The 22,050-nt window shown below is 29.9% G+C and overlaps 1 protein-coding gene across 4 annotated transcripts in view; it reads left to right on the plus strand.

The window, feature by feature from the left end:
• The window catches only part of LOC126741069 (microtubule-associated protein tau), a 31,280-nt gene extending 18,222 nt beyond the window's left edge, over nucleotides 1-13,058 (plus strand). For 2 of the 4 annotated variants that reach the window (XM_050447374.1, XM_050447373.1), the window contains exons 8-13: nucleotides 2,202-2,370; nucleotides 3,168-3,376; nucleotides 7,503-7,688; nucleotides 7,832-7,867; nucleotides 10,697-10,867; nucleotides 12,260-13,058. In XM_050447374.1, coding sequence (XP_050303331.1) covers nucleotides 2,202-2,370; nucleotides 3,168-3,376; nucleotides 7,503-7,688; nucleotides 7,832-7,867; nucleotides 10,697-10,867; nucleotides 12,260-12,325 — 837 coding nt within the window. In that variant the 3' untranslated portion in view covers nucleotides 12,326-13,058. Of the gene's footprint in view, nucleotides 1-2,201; nucleotides 2,371-3,167; nucleotides 3,377-7,502; nucleotides 7,689-7,831; nucleotides 7,868-10,696; nucleotides 10,868-10,965; nucleotides 11,033-12,259 lie in introns of all 4 variants that reach the window. The other 2 variants (XM_050447376.1, XM_050447375.1) reach the window with 2 other exon arrangements.
• Nucleotides 13,059-22,050: the final 8,992 nt, after the last annotated feature.

Consider the following 22,050-nt stretch of genomic DNA (forward strand, 5'->3'; position numbering starts at 1 on the left):
CCCCATTGTTCTGAGGGTGGTCGGCTAGATATAGAGCCTTCCAGTTCCCCATATCTCTCCAGCTTGGTACTTAACGCGTTTTATATGCTCTAAAAGGGTATCAGCGGTAGGAGGTATCCCTGAGTTAGACTTCCCTCCAGTGACAAATAAGTGACGACGGGCTTCGGTGATACCGGTTATTTCGCTGCGTGAATCGTACATATTAATCGTAAATTTTTCTAGAGCTTTTATGTGTGCATCAGTCAGCTGATCGATGCTGGAGGGGTAGGACAAATACTTAAAAGCTGAAGTAATGTCTGGATCTTTCCAAGTAGACCAGGCACTTCTCTTACCTAAAACATATTATATCAAAACAATTTCTCTTACAATAATAAGAGTACGCACCCTTTGATGTAAAAAAGGAAGTTGAATCACATCCTGTAAAACCGTGAAATCCACGCAGCGCAACTACTTTTTCTCTACCAAGTTTATTTGCGATTTCGTGGACGGGAATGTATCTTTTTTTTTAATGCGTTGCCAAACAAAATTCACAACTTTTTTAAACCGTGATCTTGAAGCTCGTGGAAATGAGATACTCCCACAACAACTACGTCTGTGTCGGAACAGCGGATCAGAACTGACTCGATTCCGTTGGCAACCATATATTTTACATGAAGAAGTATTCTGCCGTCAGCTTCCTCCATTTGGGAAATATCTAATCCTTGTAACTCAGAAGTAGATCCAGGTGACGTTACAATTTTATTATCAACATTTGTAACAATTTGAAATTGTTTTAGTAAAGTTATAAGATTTCTAGCGAGAAAACGGAACAGTTCCTGTTTGTTTTCTGAGTTTTTTAAATAGTCGTTCCAGTTTTTTGGAAGAATATCTATAACAAATTAAAAATAATGGCAAATACTATTGGTAAAAAGTTATTTGTCTCAAATTTTCTTACCTCTTTCGGGAATATCTATCTGGCGAACTCCAAGCACCTCTTCGATCACGAGTGGTCGCTTTAAGACTCATATTGCAGTAAAGATCCCAGGCCACATCTATTCTAAGAGCACTTACGCTGTTAGCAATTTTTGTTAGAGCAGGAACTAACTGTTTAGAACAGTATTCGGAGACATTTGTGGAAGTGCCCGTGGGCTTATATAGATGAAAATAATATTATAGGGCAAAATAAAAAATCATATTTTAGGCCATAAAAAGTCACAAGTACAATTTCTTTAAAAAAGAACTGTCCTAGAATATTGATCGCAATGGTACATAACAATTTTTTTTTGTAGTTATTCATGTGTACCGCTTCCACTAATCGATTAATATTTTTTGTTGCGCAATATTAGTCATTAACTGAAGCTTTGCGAACTAAAAAGTGATCACATTATGGACAAGCAATCAATTTGGGCTTTATATAAAATCTGCTACAACTTAATAACTTCATTTTGAAGAAAACGCAAACCATTAATCATAAATAAATTATTCACCCTAATAATTTATTTTGTTTATTAAGTTTGCCTTAAATGTTTTGTCTCGCTCTCTATTTTATGTGTTTATGTTATTAGATATCTTTTATGGTTTTATTTGCATAAAACTTTTTTAGTTTACATAAATAATAAGCTTGAATTAAAGGATAAAATTTTTGAGATTTTAGTATAATTTTATTGAAAATAGCTATTAAATTATTTATAATGCATAATTTAAATGGTTACGAGTTAATTTTTGCTAATTTTTAAATATTTTATTTTTTAACGGTATTAAATGGAAATTAATCACTTTATTCTCACTATCCGATCTGTCCTTACTTAGTCAATATTTACCATAATCAATGTACATCAAAAAGGCGGCGTTGCATGCCTTGTTTACTAATTTCTTTTAGAAGTTTTATCGAACCATGTCGTTAGAATGTTTAGGTAAACAAGCAACAAGTTTTTAATGCAACTGTGATTGAAGTATTTTGCCTTAGAGAAAAAATCGGTACGTGTATTAAAGTTTATATCTCTAGTAATAATAGTCTAGAAGGTCGGAAAAAATATTTTAGGGTATCTACAAAATTCCAACTATTTTGACTGTACTCTTTATTACTTTAAAAATTTAAGGAAAAAAGATTTTCATTTACGAAATTTGATACATATTACCAGTATTAGGTTTATCTTGAATTAAATTATATTATCAACTTAAATTCAGTACTTGTCAACCATACTTTGAAATTTACTGTATAGGAGCAATGTAATGGAGACTCGCGAACGCCAAGAAAACCCAACAAATCTCGTACATCCTCTACAACACCTACTAAAGGTAGATCCTTATCCAGGGGCGGTTCCAAAACACCATCCAGCTTACAGTCTCCAGATTCTGCAGCAACAACACCCGGATCAGCAGAAAGAAAGAGTAAGATATAAAAGTTATTACTTTGAATTATTAAAAGGTTTAAAAAAATAAATAAAATATAATATTAATGAGGGATGATAACCAGATCAGCTGTCATTTTTTCAGTTGATATTTCCAGTCGTAAAAAGGAGATTTAGATTTAGATTCTAGCCTCATCAGAGCAGAACCTAAAAGTGAGGTCCCGTTATAGAATTGGCTATGAAGAGTCATGATAGAAATTTTCACATAGGATATATTAGTTGAATTTACCATCTTTTTACGATATCAATGTAATTTCGTAGGGGATTGAGTTTCGATAATTTTGTTCTACCAGTACTTCCACAGGTTTAAAGAATGCAGACAGCTACGATTTCCAATGTTATTTTATCAGTTTAGGATTTATAGAAGAACATACTAATTAGGGCTGTTGTTTATTGCTGATTTTTAAATGGAGAGCTGTTTATTTCTTTGTAATTATGGTTCTTCTGAATAATCACACATGTTAAATACATTCATTTTGTGTGAATAAATTCTTGGGAAAAAGTATTGATTTTTTGGGAAAAGAATGATTTAGATCTTTTGTATCTTGTATATTCTAAAGAAGCTAGCAGGATAATATTCAAAACCTAGTAATACATGATGAATCCAGAATCGTACTTAATAAATCTGTACTGCTTCTATTTTTTTTTTTTTTTTGGTATTTATTTTAAAAAATACATCGTTTTTTCTTTGTCTTTCACTTCTACTAAAAAATATATTTGAAAAATAATTAACCAAATTTATTGCAAAAAGCGCTGATACTAATCGTTCTATTTCAGAAGTTCCTATGAACAAAGTCCAAGTGGGAACTGCGCCATCTCCGAATCTAAAAGTAGTCAGATCCAAGATTGGTTCCTTGGAAAACGCAAGCTACAAACCAGGAGGTGGCAAAGTTAAAATTGAAAGTAAAAAACTAGATTTTAAAAACGCCGGTCCTCGAATTGAAGCTAAAAACGAGAGATACGTGCCTAAGGGTGGAGATAAGAAGGTGAGTTAGTCAAATCAAATATTTAAAAAAATATATTCATCGTATTTTATACCTGCATACTAACAGAGTTAAAAAATCATTAATAATGACTGTTTCTATGAAAAGTAACTAAAGCTAAATGTATTTAGTTTTTCTTCAAATTCCTCACCTGGATCTCAGAGAAATTGTTTGTTGTCCCAGTTTGTTGTCATATCATAGATCAAGAAAAAGTTCAAGGACGAGGTTCAGGCACTAGAAATGTTTTTTTTATTTCCATTCTTGAATTCTTCTTTGTTCATTAACTACATTTTCAACTATGCTTTCTAACTTAAATATCCTAATATTTTGTTCTTCAGTTAACAGTGTACAGTTAATATTTCTGTTTCTGCTTCGCTCTGCGTTAGTTAGCAGAACATTTTAAAAATCTCAATAATACCATAATATTAAAAAACGAGTTATTAGTTTCCTGTAGTATTGATCATTATTTAAAAAAGTGGACCTGTGCATATGTCAAGACGCCTTTATCGAAAATTGGTAAAACTTTAATTTAATTAAAATAATGCAAAGTAATTAATTCAATAATTTTAGTTCAGTTAGCTTATGAAGTTTATTGTGTTTAAAGAGTAAGCTATTTATGTGCTATTGCGATGTTAATTTTTATTGGACACCTTTCTTATAGTAACAATATATCATTAATTTTCTCAAAGAGATCAAACTAATATTAATATAATGTCTATGCGGGTTTTCCTCAAATTAGAGCATCATCAGGCCTTGAAAATACTTATGCACTTTATATTTTATATTAACAAACCACAGCTATGCTATTAAATTTATATGGCTGTAACTGGGTTTTTCCCTTTTACTACAAAAAATCCTTCTAATAATTTTCCATATTTACTTAAAAAGTCATGCATGTTTTTTCTCATGATGATAATCACTAAGTTTTCTATAGTTTTTACTATATGCTGTTCTACAAGCTAATACACGGCTGTCTAATATCTTTCTTCGGTGCTACAATACCCATGCATTAATATACAGGAGAAATTCATAGGCAAAGTCTTAAGTTGAGAAGAGCAAGATAATGCATCACCAATTGGCTACATTCAATTAGGGTTGAATTATATTTAACGGAGGAGGCTGACAAAAAACGCTTTCGTTTTTTTAAACTGCTGACTCCGATTTGTTACTGTCATTTAATATATTGATTTCTGCACCCAAGATCCAATCATCCCAAGAGAAGTTGGCCAGACGTGTAGACTACTACTATCCCCAACACGTTTTATAAATAACAAATTATTAACATCTAAAAAACTAGTTGCTTATTTAGCAGCTATAGTAAACGATTTGCTTACTGGGTTTAGATGCTATCATTGAAAAAATTAAACCTTAATATTCTAAATATTGATGTTAACTGAGATCATTACTCTACTTTAGTGACTATTAATGTTTAAGTACATGTATATTCTTGTGGCGAATTCAGAATTAGATTTTCGTCTTCTTTTCAATAAATAAGAATATGAGATATTTATTGAATTTTTTTAATATATCCAACCTGCTAGTTAGATATGTGATAAAAATCTTACTTATTTTAAATAAACACTACCAGATATTATTTTATTTAAATTTACTTTCAGGACTTAGATTCCGCTAGAAGTGTAGCATACATTTCTCCCAGAAAAGTAAGATGAAAATATGTTGCACTTATTCACCAAATTATTGTAAAACTGTAAAAACACTTCACTGGTTTAGTTATTTCACTTGGATTTTACTATTTATTTTTATTCCTTTTTAAAAGATCGGAATTTTGCATAAGCAGAAACATCTTTAAACCAATTACTCTCTATCTATGAATTCTTTAACATATGTCTTTTTTACCTAATTTATCGTTCTCTCTACTATAAAAATGTATACATATATTATAGCCTAAAAATATCTAAATTATATTTATTATTTAACAGATGTTGGAACTTATCTTGGTACATCTACTTTGATACATAAGCAATAAGCAAAATCTGTGCTTGTAAATTTTTGAAACTTCTCAGCTCATTTTTGTATCATTGCTTAACTTACAATTTTTGTAATATACAATAGGAAACTTGAGTCAGTTTAAAACCTATTAAAATTAAAGCGGCTCTTCCTAGTTATTGCTCTAATTTATTTTCATCAGACAGTTTTGTTTACAGCAAGTAGGAAATACGTAACAAGCTACAAAAGTTATCCCGAAGATCGATACTAATCCATATTCTAAGCGACGGACTATCCTGGATGTTTGTGTAAATTCTGCTTAAAATTATTTGGAATCATCATACGAATTCTCATCGTTTTAGTTTTTTTGTTCGATTTGAAGGATTATTAGTTTCCTTTTTTGGCATTTGCTTACTAGTAACTTTAAAGTACATTTTTAATGATTCCGCCATGCTTTTGATTAGAATAACGCTTACTAAAAAACTTACCCTTACCCTTTACCACTTACCCTTTTCAATTCATGTGGTAACTTAGTTGGGGCTTCCTAGGATATTATTTAGGGACAATTTTTGCAATTAAAAAAAATTTTCTTTTGAAGCTCCCGTTTATAAACCCAAATATATCTTAGTCTAAAGAGATTTTCTACAGTAGAGATTTTTACCGCTTTTATTAAATAAATGTTTTATATCTTTTTCAACAATACCTCGCATTCAAAGAATAACATCTCGGATTGTTTTAGATGCTGTCTGTTGAGGTTTCAATTACTAAATAATATTAGGTTTATTCTGTCTTATTACTCAGGGATTAATTTATCTTTATTTTTAAATGAATTTTTCTTTGACACCCCCAATGCAGGAGTTATATATTAACTTCTCACATTTTCATCAACCTATTTATTTCTTTGAAAAATTTCCCAGGTTTTTAAAATGTTTTTAAAATTCAATAAACAACGTAGATGTGTGATTTTATTACTGAATACATTGTATAATTTCCCATTAAGTGGACTCCTTATTTACCGTTTATCTATCTGTAAAATAGATCAGGTCTCTATAAGGTCTTGCGCTCTCATCCCTCCATTTATCCATTTAAACTTCGAACTTAAACTTCAGATAAAAGACATGTCTTGAAGTCCTGTGATGAAACATTGTAACCGCACAAATCTTAAAAATTTTATAGTGTCTTGAAAATCAGATTTTACTATTACATAATATATATACACTCTCCTGATAAGGATTCTAATCGTGAAGATCAGTACCTGTTTGAAGGACAGCTTATATTAAATTAAATAAAAAAAAGTAAAGAGAATATAGAAGAACACACGTGTCATTTTAAGTAACAAAAAAAAAGATTATATATTGTTAGACATCGTTGAATTCATAATAAAAAATGCGAGAGAACTAGATAAAGTTTTATTAATAAATTCAGGAAAAAATAAAATCGATATTGTAAATTTCTCATTTTTTCAAAAAAAAACTCAGCCGATCATAAAATTTTTTAAAGTTTTTCAACGGCATGTAAATCCACTTGAAACAACTTAACTTTTGAATTAAGAATTTAAGAATTTTTGTTTATTCATGTGATATAACATCTGAAACTACCTAAACACAATCTTAATTAAGACATTTAGCCTCTTAACTATATAAGTACGATTTCATGAAAAAGTCATCCCTTGGGGATTTTCTTTGCTAGTTTTTCACTTATACTGCGCCAACTAACACTACATTATGCATAATTAATTTTTTTTTGCTATTACTTAGGTTTTGAAGTATTAATAAAAAAATTAGAATGTGGTTTGAAATATAAATTAAGATTTAATTTACTAGAAAATATTTGAATTAAATTTACTTTCAGGAATTAGATTCTGCAAGAAGTGTGGGAAGCATTTCCCCCAGAAAAGTAAGATATAAGTGTGTCGCACATATTTACAAAATGTTTGTTAAACTGTGACTATCTAGCATAATGCTGTTCACTGGTATATTTATTTCACTTAGATTTCACTGTTTAGTGATATTTCTATAGTAAACACATTTCAAAGTAATAAGTGATTGATGGAAGAGAAAATGTCTTTATCACATGTTAAGCTACTTCACTCATTTCACCATTTATAGCTTCGGATTTCCGATATTTAAATTAAAGAAATATTATTCTGCAGGCCAATTCTATTTTATAATAACACTTTTAGATTATGTCTCAGAAACTGGAATGGAATGCAAAATCAAAGATAGGATCGTTGGAAAACGCGGCGCATAAGCCCAAGGGAGGAGATAAGAAAATTGAAACCGTTAAACTCAACTTTAAAGAAAAAGCCACTGCGAAGGTCGGCTCTAAGGATAACATTAAGCATCAGCCAGGCGGTGGGGAAGTTAAGGTACATTTTTAAAAAATTTTCTTTACTACAATTAAACTGTGTAAAATGACCGGAGTTACTATAGACATACTTTTTAAATTTCTAAGCTATATATTTTTGGGTATTTTTAATTTATATTGAACAACTTAATTTTATTTTTAAAGAAACGCGGAAAAAACGCTGACATTCAAGAAGAGGATGTAAGTAATTGATTTATGTGACATCTGTAAATACACGTTTACACTTTTTCACTATATGTTAGATGTAGTATAAACCACTTTATATGATGTACATACATTTTTTAAAAATTAATTCGAATTTTAAAAGTTGTGTTTTTTTTTGTTTTTAGATAATCTTGAAAATTAAAATAATGAAGCAATCATATTATATAAATCTAAAAGGCTACTTGCATTGCTTTCACATTCACTACCACTTAGCATTGTATATGGCGGTTGAAATATTCACTGATGTTTATGTCCGTTTATGTCTTTTAACAAAAATCAATTAACATCACTTAAAACTTATTTTAGTGAAATGGTAAGCCAAATTATGATAATATTTAGAGAAAAGAAAAAATATCAATTAAATAAAGTCTAGCAATTTATAGTACCTTGTTGTATATTATCATTTTTATGGAGGAATGCAACATTTCAAAGAGAATATAGTTAAGAAAACATATAGAACGTCAAAAAACTCATTTAAAAATGCCCTATTTGGACTGTGCATCTCGGCAAAAATCATCGATTTCGTAAAAATGGCGCTCTATTGGATATTAAACCTTACAACCCCCAAGGTAGTTCTAATGTATGGTATTAAAATATATATATTATTAAAATCTGTCCGGTTCCAGAGCGATAAATTTAAATTTCTAGCGAAATAAATAAATTACCCTTTCTAAGCCAATAAGGGATCATTAACCATTTAAATCACTGCTGAGATAAATATTTTATCATTGCCGAATAAGTAAGGAAAAAGCAGTTTGGTTACAGGATAAAAAAATAATAAAATATCCAGAAAAAAACCGAAGAATAACAAAAACATTTAGGTTAAAAGTAACTTTAATGTGTTGACAAGGAAAAGTGAGCCATATTCTTTAAGTTATGCATAAAAAAATTGTCAACTCATTAATAAGAGTGGAATACATTTCTATATTGCAAATTAAAATCTATGTACTAGATATTGAATTCTGGCAAATTTCAGGACATTGGAATATAATAAAGGGAATATACTTAAATAACTACGTACTCAAGGTACTCATTTAAAAAAGTTTAATAAAGTGATGACTAACGATTAACAAAAATCTCATTAAAAGTTTGTTAGCAAATTAGAAATTATAAACAAACAGTAAATCATATCCCTTTGAAGCTTTAAAGGAATTAAACTAATGCTGCTACACTTAACCTTAGTTACACTCAACCGCAGAAAAAAGTTACCTTCTTATGTATTCTCCAATATACTGGCAATTTCATATCAGAGCTATAGGTATATAATAATGGAAAGTTAAATTAATTAAGATCACATTTAAAATTAGTTATTAATTCATTCCTGGCTTCACAATGATAAACATATAACTGTTCACCTTGCTCAACGAAAATAAAAAAATGTTTTTCATGTATATTTTTAATTTCTACCTTATTTTGTTTAAATTTTTGTTGTAAACAGGTTTTAGTATTCCATTTATTTAAATAGTCGCAAAATCTATGTACAAAAAATAATATGACTTTGAAGTAAGATGCTTTATTACAAATAATGATTACCTTTTACTATTTACATACCGGAAAACTATTTAGATCACCATCAAGAAAAACATATTATTCTTACTCTCAAGCAGATAAGAGGAAATTATTTATTTAGATACTGCTTATAGAATATGATACAACTTTATTTTAACTTACTTATACAATTTATTTTAATAGATGTAAATCACTATTAAAATAAATATTGTATAAGCCAATAAAGGGTCATAACACTTTTTAAATTATTGCTAAGATAAAAATTTCATCAATAAAGGAAAATTTTTTTTTTACTGGATATACGCCATCAAACTTTTAAAACGTATTAAAAAAACGTAAAAAATCATTAAAGTGTCTAAAAAGGAGTTTACGAATCGAAAATATGTAAACTTTAATAAAAATATATGAATATAAAATGTAGTTTGTTAGATGCATTTTAATTTAGTGATTTGCAATTTGCAAACAAAGAATAAAATTATTAGTAATTAGACTTGATAATGTATTTAGTTAATTTTAAGCCTATAAGGGCATAAAACAGTTTTTTACTAGTTACGGATCGTTGTACAGCAGATACGGTAAAATAATCAATTACGGGTCGGTAAACTTTTTTAAAGCCATGCTCAGATAAATATTTTATTATTTTTAACAGATAAGAACATGCTCAATCCGATTTTCCTGCCAGATTTCAGCTTCAGCATGTTTTCCTCTCTAGAGTATCTTCTTTTCATAGAAAAAAAAGAAAGACTTAAATTAGGTCAACTCTTCATCAGTCATTTTTAGTTATCTTTTCAATGAAACTCAATCTTTAATGATTTCCATATTACTTTTAATATTTAAGACGGGTATTCCAGTAGTAATCAGAATTTATGTGGTCTTCTCTTACGAAAAAACTTATTTTATGTAGTCAAATCAAAGTATGGTATGCATGTGATACACTGATACATCAAACTTATTGACATGTTTTTTAGAACCTAAATATAAATTAATATACGAGGCTGTAAAATAAAACAATTATTAGTCGCTACTGCTACATGACCCTGTATAAAAGTTTTTATTGTAAAAGATGTGAAACTGAAAATACAAACAACTTTAAACAGCTTCTTTTTTATCGAATTTCCAGATATAATCCCTTACCTATATATTATTTATTATAACTATTCTATATTACTATGAAATTGAAGTAATACATAAATTTTCTTACTAAATTTGATATACAAGAAAAATTATATTGATGGTTAAAAAATGCATAAAAGATGCAATATATGTTACTAAATCATCTGTTCTTTTTTACGTTAGATTGAAAATAGAAAATTAGAAATTCACGCTTCAAGCAAAGTAGGTTCTATGGACAATGTAAAGCACAAGCCCTCAGGCGGAGATAAAAAAATTTTCGACGATAAAGACTACTTGAAACAGCACGGCAAATCCGGAAAATCCAGCATGGATCAATCTTTATCTGGATCACAAGTGAGTATACATTGCTGTCAATTATTAACTAATAAACTTCTCGATTTCCATTTAAGAATTACTACAAATTATACATGCAATTTTCTAAATATTTTTAGGTCCCATCTTATCTCTATACGTTTTATTGAAATCAGTCATCGAACATTTACTGTATATGAAAATCAGGTATTTTACGTTAGTCCCCTTTAATAATCTAACAACAATGGATGTGTGAATGCCATTAAAAAAGTTAATCATATCCTTAATATACAGGAGGCTTGACGAATAGTTTGCCAAATGAAAATAGTTTGTGAACAAAATCATTTAGAAGCTATTTGATTTAAATTTATTTTATCGAATTTTAAATATTTTAAATTTAGATAAAAATTATAAATCTACATACTACGTTAATTTGGCAAGTCTTCAATTACACCTGTATGTCTTTTAATTTATGTTCTTTGTATCGGAATAATGTAAATACTTAAAATTGGTGTAAAAACCAGAAAATATTCTTTCCTAAACTTACCTTAATACAATAAAGACGCCTGTCATAATAAAAAACACTGGCGGCGTCTTTCTTACAAGTTAATACCCTATATCCGGATTGCATGATATTAAGTCTAATTTGTATTGATCGAATTTTTTTTAACCTCACTGCTAAAGTTTATTTAGGGCAAAGTGACATGCAATGTTTTTTCGATATTTACAGAAGCGTTTTCGGAAGTAACTCCTGTTTTTTCTATATTCCTTCTATTAGGATTTCAAAAATTACATTAAAATATCTTAATTAAATAGAAAAGTAACACTTTGCTGTTTAAGAATTTTTATTAAAATATACATTATTTTAATAGTTGTATACTGGGTATAACATGGAGAGTCTGTAACATATCGAAGTTTTTTCCCAACTAAAAATTAAAAATTAGCAATTTTTTAAATTCCTTTGTAGGTCTTAAAAGCCTCTTTTAACGCGTTATATACAGGGTGTTTTTTATATATTGCGACAAAGTTCAAGAACGTATTCTTTGGACAAAAATTCGCAAAAAGTTCCTATAAACATATAGGTCCTAAACCTTTTAGATTTTGAGCTACAGGGTGGTAAAGTTTTACCAAAAAAACTGTTTTTTTTCGATAACTTAAATACCCCTGTAGATATTTGTCCAAAGATTGGTATGCAGGGTCTGTGTATACAAATCCACTTACCAACATACTTTTAACATTTGTATGTTCTCCAGAGGTATGTGTGCGGGTTTTCCGCTGAATACTTTTATAAAGAAAAATAGTAAACATTCGTATAAGTATACATTCGTGAATATATAATATCCCCTTAAATCTCGTTTCCAGATTTAAACTTAAACTGTAATTTAAAATTTACATAAGTTTACTCTATTACTCACATAAAATTTTTTGCTGTAGCATTCTGTCCAATCACAAGAGCCAAAAGCACCAGTAGCAGACGAAAACCTTAATCAGGAGCACTAAGAACCACTTTCGTAGTTTGGAATATTTATTAAGTTTCACTATTTTAGTTTATGAGTTATTGTAGTAAACGTAAGATTTGCCATTCCAGTAATTAGTTGCTTAATATTCGGAAAGGGAAGTTTTCCAAAAAAAATATGTTAATTTACATAGCAGCTTGAGTAACTAATTTTTTGTCTAATTCTTAGCCTTTTGTTAAAAAACATGTTATTTTCTAAATAAGGTTTATAATAATATAACAAAATATCAATTTACCTACCTATAAGCTAGACTAATAATTATTACATGTCTGTATTTGATGTTAGACTAGTATTTATTAACCCATTTAAATAATAAATTTACTTTTGTTTTGTAAATGCCTAATAGTAATTTTTTCAATGTCAAAACATTTTTTTGAATCAATTTTTTTATAGCATGTAAATTAGTTCCATATAATAAAAACCAAACAGTATGTTATAGCATTCACTTTTTCATTTTAAGTAATTATGCTATATTTGCACTACTATCATAAGAAATATTTTATATTTGAAGACTTCCTGTATAGTGAAACAACAGTAAAATGGAAGAAATCTAATTATTAATACTTAATATAATAGTAGTGCATGCATTGACATAATAGGCATGAGGTTGATTATCACATCTTTTGAAATTATTTTAATAACTACATCACCGCAGTAATTATTTAATTTGTTATGTAATGTAAGAAGATATAATAAATATAGATTTTATCAAATAACATGCCGTTTTTAATTGGATTTTAGGTCCTAGTGCTAACTTTAATTTATTTTCAACATTTTAGAAAGTAAGCACCCTACTAGTTGAGTAAGTATAGGTGTAGTACACAATATGTTCCTGCACAAATTTTATGACTTTTGGTAAGTAGCAGGTATAGGTAGAAATAAGCTTAGTAACATATAGTAGGCTGTTATTATTTTTTGAAGCTGTTAAAAAATTTTTAATGAAATTAAATTATTCAATTATTTTTTTAATTTTAACCTTGAAAAGTAATAAAAATCCCATAAAAGTGGTAATTTACTAGTGTTTTAGTCTAAATTTTCATTCTTCATATCTACTGCATTAATTATAAATTATTTATATTACTAGAAATTGTTATGTAAATCAAATTTCATCAAATGAATAATAAAAAAATTAACACTTTATTACTTACAGTTTAGTTTAGTAAGAAATTTTTTTACTGAAATTTTAGATATTTACACAGAACTCTTCATCCTCACAAATGAACAAATTAATGAAAAATGGACTATCTACAAGTCCGATACAAATGAAAAAAATGCTATCCTGCTCACCAACCCTAATTTTTTGATAATCTAGTTATAAAGTTTAATATTTCCTTTAATTTTTGCTTCAATCCAGATTTAACAACTTGGGTTCAAGAGAGATTCATTAGCAGATTTCAATAAATTGCTTGTGTGAATATTCTGATGGATAGGTGAGAAAGTTCATTGTATAGACATCGACTTTTTCCAAGGCATTTGGCAGTGAAAACCATAAGAACTTAGTCAACAAACTTCATGTTCTTATAGAGAGTTCACTGTTTGACTGGTTTAAAAATTACATGGCGGTGAAAATTACATCAGGATTAAGAAGGAATTCTAAATAAATATCTGGGTACTCTAGTATTTAGTTTTTGTGCGTAAGGTAGGTAAGCCACTTAGAACTACTTTGCTATTCTAAAAATCTTCGATGTCCCGAAACGATATAAGAATTAGCAACCTACCCAGCCAGTGAGTGGAAAATCTCATGTCAATATTTCTATGTCCAAATATTCTTAAATTACTCCTTGCTTCATTACTGGTTACAATTTTAGCTCTGAAGCGTTAATGAAAGCGATATATCACTATCATATGATGAACCATGATCTTCAAAGATTTTCGAAATTCTTTACTGTGCCAACACAAATTGACTAGTGACCATCTTGCTTAATATCTCTTTCATAATCTATCTCGTTTTCATTTTTTCTCATTTTCATACCTTTTTTTAGAATTATTGGATGCACAGGTAGGGAATTCAAAGGGACCTCCTGGGATCAGAAAACTGACTATATTAATGACTATATTAATTATAACTGGTCAATATTAATGCCTACGGTATTGAAATCAATATACAGAGTCTGCGTAAGTCGCCGGCATGATTTTGCATTATAGACATTGCCACATAGATCTCCTTCATTCGGAGTGACAAGTACATTAGTTCACAATCTATTATAAACAAAAACAAATTTTTAAATTCTCCACAACGAATCTATCTGTCTATCTCTATTATCGTGTTTAATACCAAGTTCTATGCATTATCTTTTTATTTAAGTTTTTTTTTCTAATCCTATCTATATCTTCCAGTATTCTGTAATTTTAATCGACTTATAATCAGAACTTGCCAAATTCACGTTGAGCATTATTCAGCCACTACAAGGGAAAACGAACTGTCTTGTATGAAATTCAGCTAATTTTGTCGAACTCCTTAGGACACTAACGTTTGATTCACCGATAAACTAGTAAGCTTTGATGTTGAGGGTCTTTATACAAAGGTGCCTATCCAAGAATTCCTTAACATAATCAGAGAAAGACTCAGACAGGACGCTACAATTGCAGAACACACGGGACTTCCACTGGAGGAAGTGATGGACCTCTTGAAAGTTTCTCCTTTTAACTCCAACTTTCACTTCAAAGATAGGTGTTAGGTACTCCTAATATGAAAGACTTTCAACGATCGCCGTTATCTCCAACATATACATAGAGTGTATATACACTTAAGCCAAATCTAAGATCTGGCTACGTTATGTCGATGACGCATTTATTATTGAGAAGTTGGAAAATGAGTCTGCACTGCCTTTCTTAGATATTCTTGTAAATAATAATATGGGACGCATAAAGACATCGGTCAATTGCAAATCAAGACATAGGGGATGATACCTAGACTATAATTCCAATCATCCTGTTTCAACAAAGGTGGGAATCATTAAAACTCTGTATGAGAGGGCAGACACAATATGCAACAATAACGTTGAAGTCAACTGAAAAGTAGAAAATATCACCAAAGACTTTCAGAAGCATGGGTATCTAAGCAAACTAATACAGAGAAAGCAATAGAAATAACAAGGAAAGAACAACTGGAGAATCCTACAGAATTTTTAATGATTCCGTATATATATTACATTGAGGAAAATTCGTGGACTACTTTCACTTCAAAGATAACCACCTGGATTTAGTCTAAGATTAAGCTAAAATGCCTACTGACTGCAAATGGAACTCCGTATACCAAATCCCCTGTAAATGTGGAGAGTGTAATACATATGCGAGACAAGGCGACAACTAGAAGTCATCACATCGGCAAGAGAACATGAAAAGTTGACAGGAGAGATTTCCAGATCAGGAATAGCAGAACACACTTGGTCCAGCGGCCACAACATTCATTGGACAGAAGCAAATATTTTATGCAAGAAGTAACATTAGAAGAAAAGAAGATTCCTAGAAACAACTTCTATCACGTAAAACCAAGGAATCTTCAGCCAGCCCAGTATTGATATTCTGAACATCTAGAGCCCCTACCCTACTGTTATGACATTGCCGGATGTAATGTACTTCACACATAACCGGACACACACCTCTTGTATATAACCAACCGAGGTTGCAGAAACTTTTCAACCGAAACGTCGTGCTAAATTTAAAATAAAGACCATGGAAGTTTGAAAATTACACTTTACTACTTTGCCAATGTCTACTATTTTCAAAAATAGAATCTTTCATTTGGTTTTAATCAGTTATTTAGTTAGACAGCCTTTTGTTTTGATAACTTATTCCCATGCTCAAACTATGTTCTGAAAATCATCGTTACTCGCCTTATACCTGAGAAAAGACCTACCAAAAAATGGATTATGCAAAGAACGAATTTAGCTAAAAGTTTACATACTTCCTTACTTACGGACTCTTTAACGAGCAGATCTTCGTATTTCATCTGAAATCATAACATCTAATAATCTTTTTTTTACAGACCGAAGAAATGGAACTGTCAAGCAAATATACTAAGAGTAACGCTCATACCCGGCATTTGAATTCACCAATAGAGGCCGCGAGAAGAATTTTGGACACTCTTAATGAAGAGGAAATCTGTAATTTTACGGGACGGTTTTCTAGAGCTGGATCAATGCGGTCCAGGAATACCCCGAGGGAGAGTCCTAGACCCAAATGGAAATAGTAAAAAAGCGTAAAATGGATTTTGGCACTATAAAACATGAAAGAATATCGAGAAATATAATAAAAAATTGATTGTATTAGATAAAATGAACGGTTTTGTCTAGGTAACGATGATATCTATGAATCATGTAATTTTAATAATTAGTTTAGATATCATGTTTTTTTTTCAATAATAGGTTAAGTATTTTTTGGTAGTCCCCACATTAATTAACCTTTTACTTTAAAAAATATATATATATGCAATTAATAATAAACGAACAAATATTATTGGCATAATTAAGTTTAGTTCATTAGAAATGGTCCATTTCAGTACAAAACAGCTATTTTTGATTTTTCATTACCACAGATCAAGTATATTACAAAGATGTTAAATAACTTAACATTTTTCATGTAAAGCGTAAATTAAAAATTAAAAATAATGATGTATTGTGTTTTTTTTTTTAAAAACTAAAAGCTTCATCTAAAAAAAAGCTTATGAAGTTGACCACCTCATTATCCCAAAATCCTTTAAAATATTCAACAGCTACTAAAATTCTATTTTTAAATTCAAACTTGTCTAAACTAAATCTGAAGTTACCACAACATCAGCCTTATACGCTCCTGACACACAAGGTTCAATTTTTCGTCTTTTGACGCATACAAGGTTTAATGTATGGAAATCTTTGAGAAATTTCCCAGATGCTGAAGTTTAAGATATTATAGATATCGTTTCTCGGTTATTACAAATTCATTGAAATGTCAGTTAATTAAGTTAATGAAAAATTTTGCACAACCACGCATTGCTAACATAAGAAAAATCTGAAATGTTGGGATTGCTATATCATCTTCATTTGATCAAATTGCTAAAATTTAAAACCAAAAAACTAAGTCACTGCAAGTAGATATAAAGTCGTCTGTGAAAATCACTAATCTACTACGAGGAACCTCTTTATTAACTAAAGTACAAAAAAAGTTGAATTGCTCTCTAATATAATTCTTCTGGACTTACTGGTGAAACCAATGCTTACTGAAGTTATATAAAGGGGTAATCCATTAAGCGAATGTGACAAATCTTTTTGGTAAGGACTAATGCAAATCAAGTAGATCTTTTGAGTCCTTTTTCTTAAAGTTTTCATATTTTGTACGTATTCTTTAACTACTATGATAATAAATTCGTTTAAGAATATCAATCAATAAATCTCTAGCTACTTCATTTGGGTTTCTTTAATAACTATTACTGCTAAGAGTTTTATTTTTTAATTACATCTTATTTTCATTATATTCATTACATTTTATCATCTTCTTCGCTAAAGCCTTAAATAAGTTATTTCTGAACTAATTTAGTCTATAGACTAATCTTGCTATAGCATCTATTTTTTTAACTTTACACATCGCAGGAGCTTAAGTTCTACCCAGAGCACCATAAGAAGGTTGTTACAGAGATTTAAAGAGACTGGTGATGTGAGAGAAAGATATAGCGGAGCAACAAGAGCTACAAAGCCTATATATAGCAACTAAGCCTATAGGTTCATTTGCCTTCAGGCATTACGAAACCCTAGTATTACTGCTAACCAGCTAAGTGAGCTTTGAAATGTTTATGGCATTAGTGGCACTGCTCAAATAATAAGGAATTGATTACATGAATACAATCTTTACGTGGAAATCGCGCAAGGAGATTAGGATGGGCCAAAAAATATTAATATTAGCAAGAGGAATCTTTTTACCGAGGAATCAAGGTTTGATTTATGTCCTTAACACCTCACAACGCATCTCAGCAGCAGCAGTGTTCAATTGGTATTAGGACTAATCTGGTTTATATTGGAAGGTTTTTAACAGCAAACAATTAACGTAATTAAATTTTGAAATTTAGTTTAAAAAAATATTTTGGGAGGTATAATATTCAACGAAAGAACTCTTATAAAACATATTTATATACAGGGTATCCAAAATCTATTTACACACGATTTTTTGTCGCTCCTGTATATGATATGAAAAAAAAGTTAAGATACAAAGTGTTTGTTTGAAAATACTAATTTTGTTAACAGTACTGGTAAATGTACAAAGTATCTCAAAAATAAAGTTTTCATTGTTAAGTAAGTTTTTTTTAAATGGAACGCCCTATATATTTTACCAAATTATTTTATCCTTTATATTACTGTATATATTATTTATATAAATAGGATCTTAATATTGACAACAAATGAAATATTTCAATATCTAGACCAATTATCAAATCAATTAGTTCTACTAATGAAAAGAGGCTCTTATAATAGATATACTTTTATTGTTTTTACGTTTGTCATCAAATAATGTTTAAAAAAATTTCAAAGATTTTCATTTGTGCTACAAACAGTTCTAATACGTAGTAGGTTATTTAAAATACAATTTAATTCTCACAAGGCCTTCGTCATTCAATTTTCACTTAAAATAGTAAATGGTTGCTGTGTGCATAGAGGCGGGCGTCGCGGCAGCTTTTGCCAGCGCTCCAGAAATTACTGTTACCAAGAGGGCTAATTTCAGTCTGGATTTTCGACGTACTCAGGCTGCCTTTCAGGTAATTACTTAACAGCACTGTCTAACAAAGAAACGCTTAATTAATGTTAAATAAGCCGACTGAACAGCCTTTAAGCTGTTTGTTTGCAGTCTGCTCAGAATATTCTAGTCTTGTACTTGAAAAATGTCAGTAGCTAAATTTAAATTCTATATTTTAATATTATTTGATAAAAGAAATATGTTTAGAAAATACTATCATGTTATAAAGCATTTAAACTAGTCGAGAATATGAGCGTAAGAATTATTTTCCAATTTTACTATTACAAAAATAATAGTTATGACATGTACTACGCAAGATCAATTACTTGAACTTAATATTTTTATACTGGATGGCTCTCCGACAAAAATATTGAAAATTTGATGATCTTGGCAGGATCGTTGAAGGATACATAACTAAAATATTTTAATAGCCTTGGCATTTTTGGCAAAATTATTGGATAATCCTCTCTATAGTTTTCCTATAATCCATCGATGCAGTTGCCGGATAACCACCTGAACATGAAGGCAACCTAATGCTAACATTACTAAATTTTGCTAGGATTTCATATATTGAAGGTTAATGTTAATGAATGTGTTTCCTATTAAGGTTCAGATAAAAAATTAATAGACTTGAATTGCCATAATAAGTTTGGAAGCTATATAGTCATTAATTGCACACTATATTTTTACTTATCCAATACTAATCAACAAATCTGGCCATGGCTCCACCATAAGCCGGCATTGGATTTCAATGGCCAGTTTACGTTGTATTAACAACTAGCTGATATCGTTAACATCATTTAATGTCGTCAGAACAACGTAATCATCTTTTAATGCAATTAGTCAATTCTTTCTAATTTTAACACAATTGAGATGAATCTTAGTTTTGTATAGTCCTTACAATGTCTGAGGAACCTTGATTTTAATCGTCAGAATATTAGATTGAGTATTTAATTTAAAGACTTTCTCTTCATGGACTGGGGTACAAACCCCCAAAAAAAAACTTTTGGTAATAAAGTGATTGAGTATTTTGATAATTTGCTACATAAAAAATAGAAGAATAACTTTTAAATATAAATAAACAATCTGATTTTGTAGTTTTTGTTTTTTAAATGCTTTTTTTTTCCTGGATTCCATTTCACCCGGATAATAAAGGCAAGGTTCAAACAGATTAATTTTACTCAATGCAAAGCCACAATTCTTAGGAGGATATGAATGCTTGAAAAATTTTTTTTTAATCACTTACAGTTTTTTTAATCGCGATTAAAATCATTATCAAATTTGTGGCCAAAGAAGTAAAAATTGGAAGAGGAAATAAAACGATGTGTATCCAGATTTATTGTGCTCTCTTCTTTCAATTTTTTTGCCGCCAGATGTACAACAGCACAGCTACATCTCTAGATCACTAAATTCTCTTTGCTGGTTGCCCATGTAAATCACCTGTGAGACCAGAGTTGTGAAACCAAAACCGCCCAGAAACGCCAACTACTAAGAAACGAACTTGCTGAAAAGGAAGAGATAAAAGCTAAATAATTATTTAAACTAATATTTATGTATTGAATGTATTAAAAAACTGACGTACTATAACTTCAAACGTGATTAATTCTGGACGTATTGATTCCTATATAAAATATCGATCTTAGACTGTCAGGTTGGTTGGGTGTCCTCTGCAAAATATGTGGTATCCTAAAATATTGCTCTTAATTTTTATAAATAGTCTCCCAATAGACAGAATATAAAAAACTGTACTCATTTTACGGATGACACTACGGGCTCTGGAATCTAGTTTCCTAATGAACAAAGGAAAATCTTCTTAAATCGTAATTGCTATATTTCATTCTTCGCTTAATTCTGTCATAACCTATGACATTTTGGTTTGTGTTTACTCACTTTTGGCACCCATACTCTTTGGATTTCAAAGAAAAGCTATGCATACATGGATGCATGTTTTTAGGAGATACAACATACTGACTCAGTTTATATTTGAGAACTTTAATTTATATAAATGACAATGAAGGTTTCTTTGGGGCGCACAATCTTTGTTTTCTTTAAAATGTAGTGAATTTAATTAATTGTTTTTAATGACCAAACCTGCTCAGTAGTTATTTATTATTTTTATTGCAAGGGAAGCTTTAAGGATTAGCTTTGATAAAACGCTAAGCTGGATTTAATCTTGAGAGATCTATCATGAAAGCAGATATGCCACACTGTAACTGCAACGGAATATACGGCAAATATTGGGAATAAACTAGAATTGAACCCAAAGAAGATGCTCTGACGGTATACACAGGAATACGGCCTATGAATATCTGGTGTGGTGGAGAAAGATCTCTGAACCACAGCAAAACTGCCTTTGATCAGATTATTTTGTCTTGTAACTATGAGTGCCTTTGAATGACAACGACAGCTGCCATGGAGTACTCTTCGTTGCATTTGTACCTCCAGGGAGAGGTCTTAAGCACCACACAAAAGCTGTATCATAGCAATTATGTTAAGATATTTCGCCACAAGTCGATCTTTTGAAGATTTAAAATAATAACTATGTCCACGCCATATGTATGGTATTCCAGAGACTTGTAGATACATATATTTAGAAGTAAGACTATGACTGACTATGTTTTATTAAATAAATTAAACATTCTGTGACTAAACCTAAATAAAAATACATCCGTTTCATTTATTTTACGTACAAAATTGCGGCTGCTTCATATTCAATTAACTCATTTTTTTCGAGCTGATTTCTACAATTCATAAAGTCGGTCTTGAATTTCTTTTGTTGCTTCTTACTTTTTTTATCTGAAATAGGCTTTCGAATAGGTGAACTTGGGCATTTATGAAATATTTACACTTGCGATGATGTTGACTTTTGCGATATCTGAATTATTACTGATGAATGGAGGAACTATCGAAGGCACGAAATTTAAATAAGATCTAGGTTAGTAAATTGTAAGTTTTATTTATGTAAATTTAGTTAGTAATATTCATACATTTCTTTAAGTCAGCTAG

This window comes from Anthonomus grandis, chromosome 10 (genome assembly GCF_022605725.1).
Source record: "Anthonomus grandis grandis chromosome 10, icAntGran1.3, whole genome shotgun sequence".
NCBI lineage: Eukaryota > Metazoa > Arthropoda > Insecta > Coleoptera > Curculionidae > Anthonomus > Anthonomus grandis.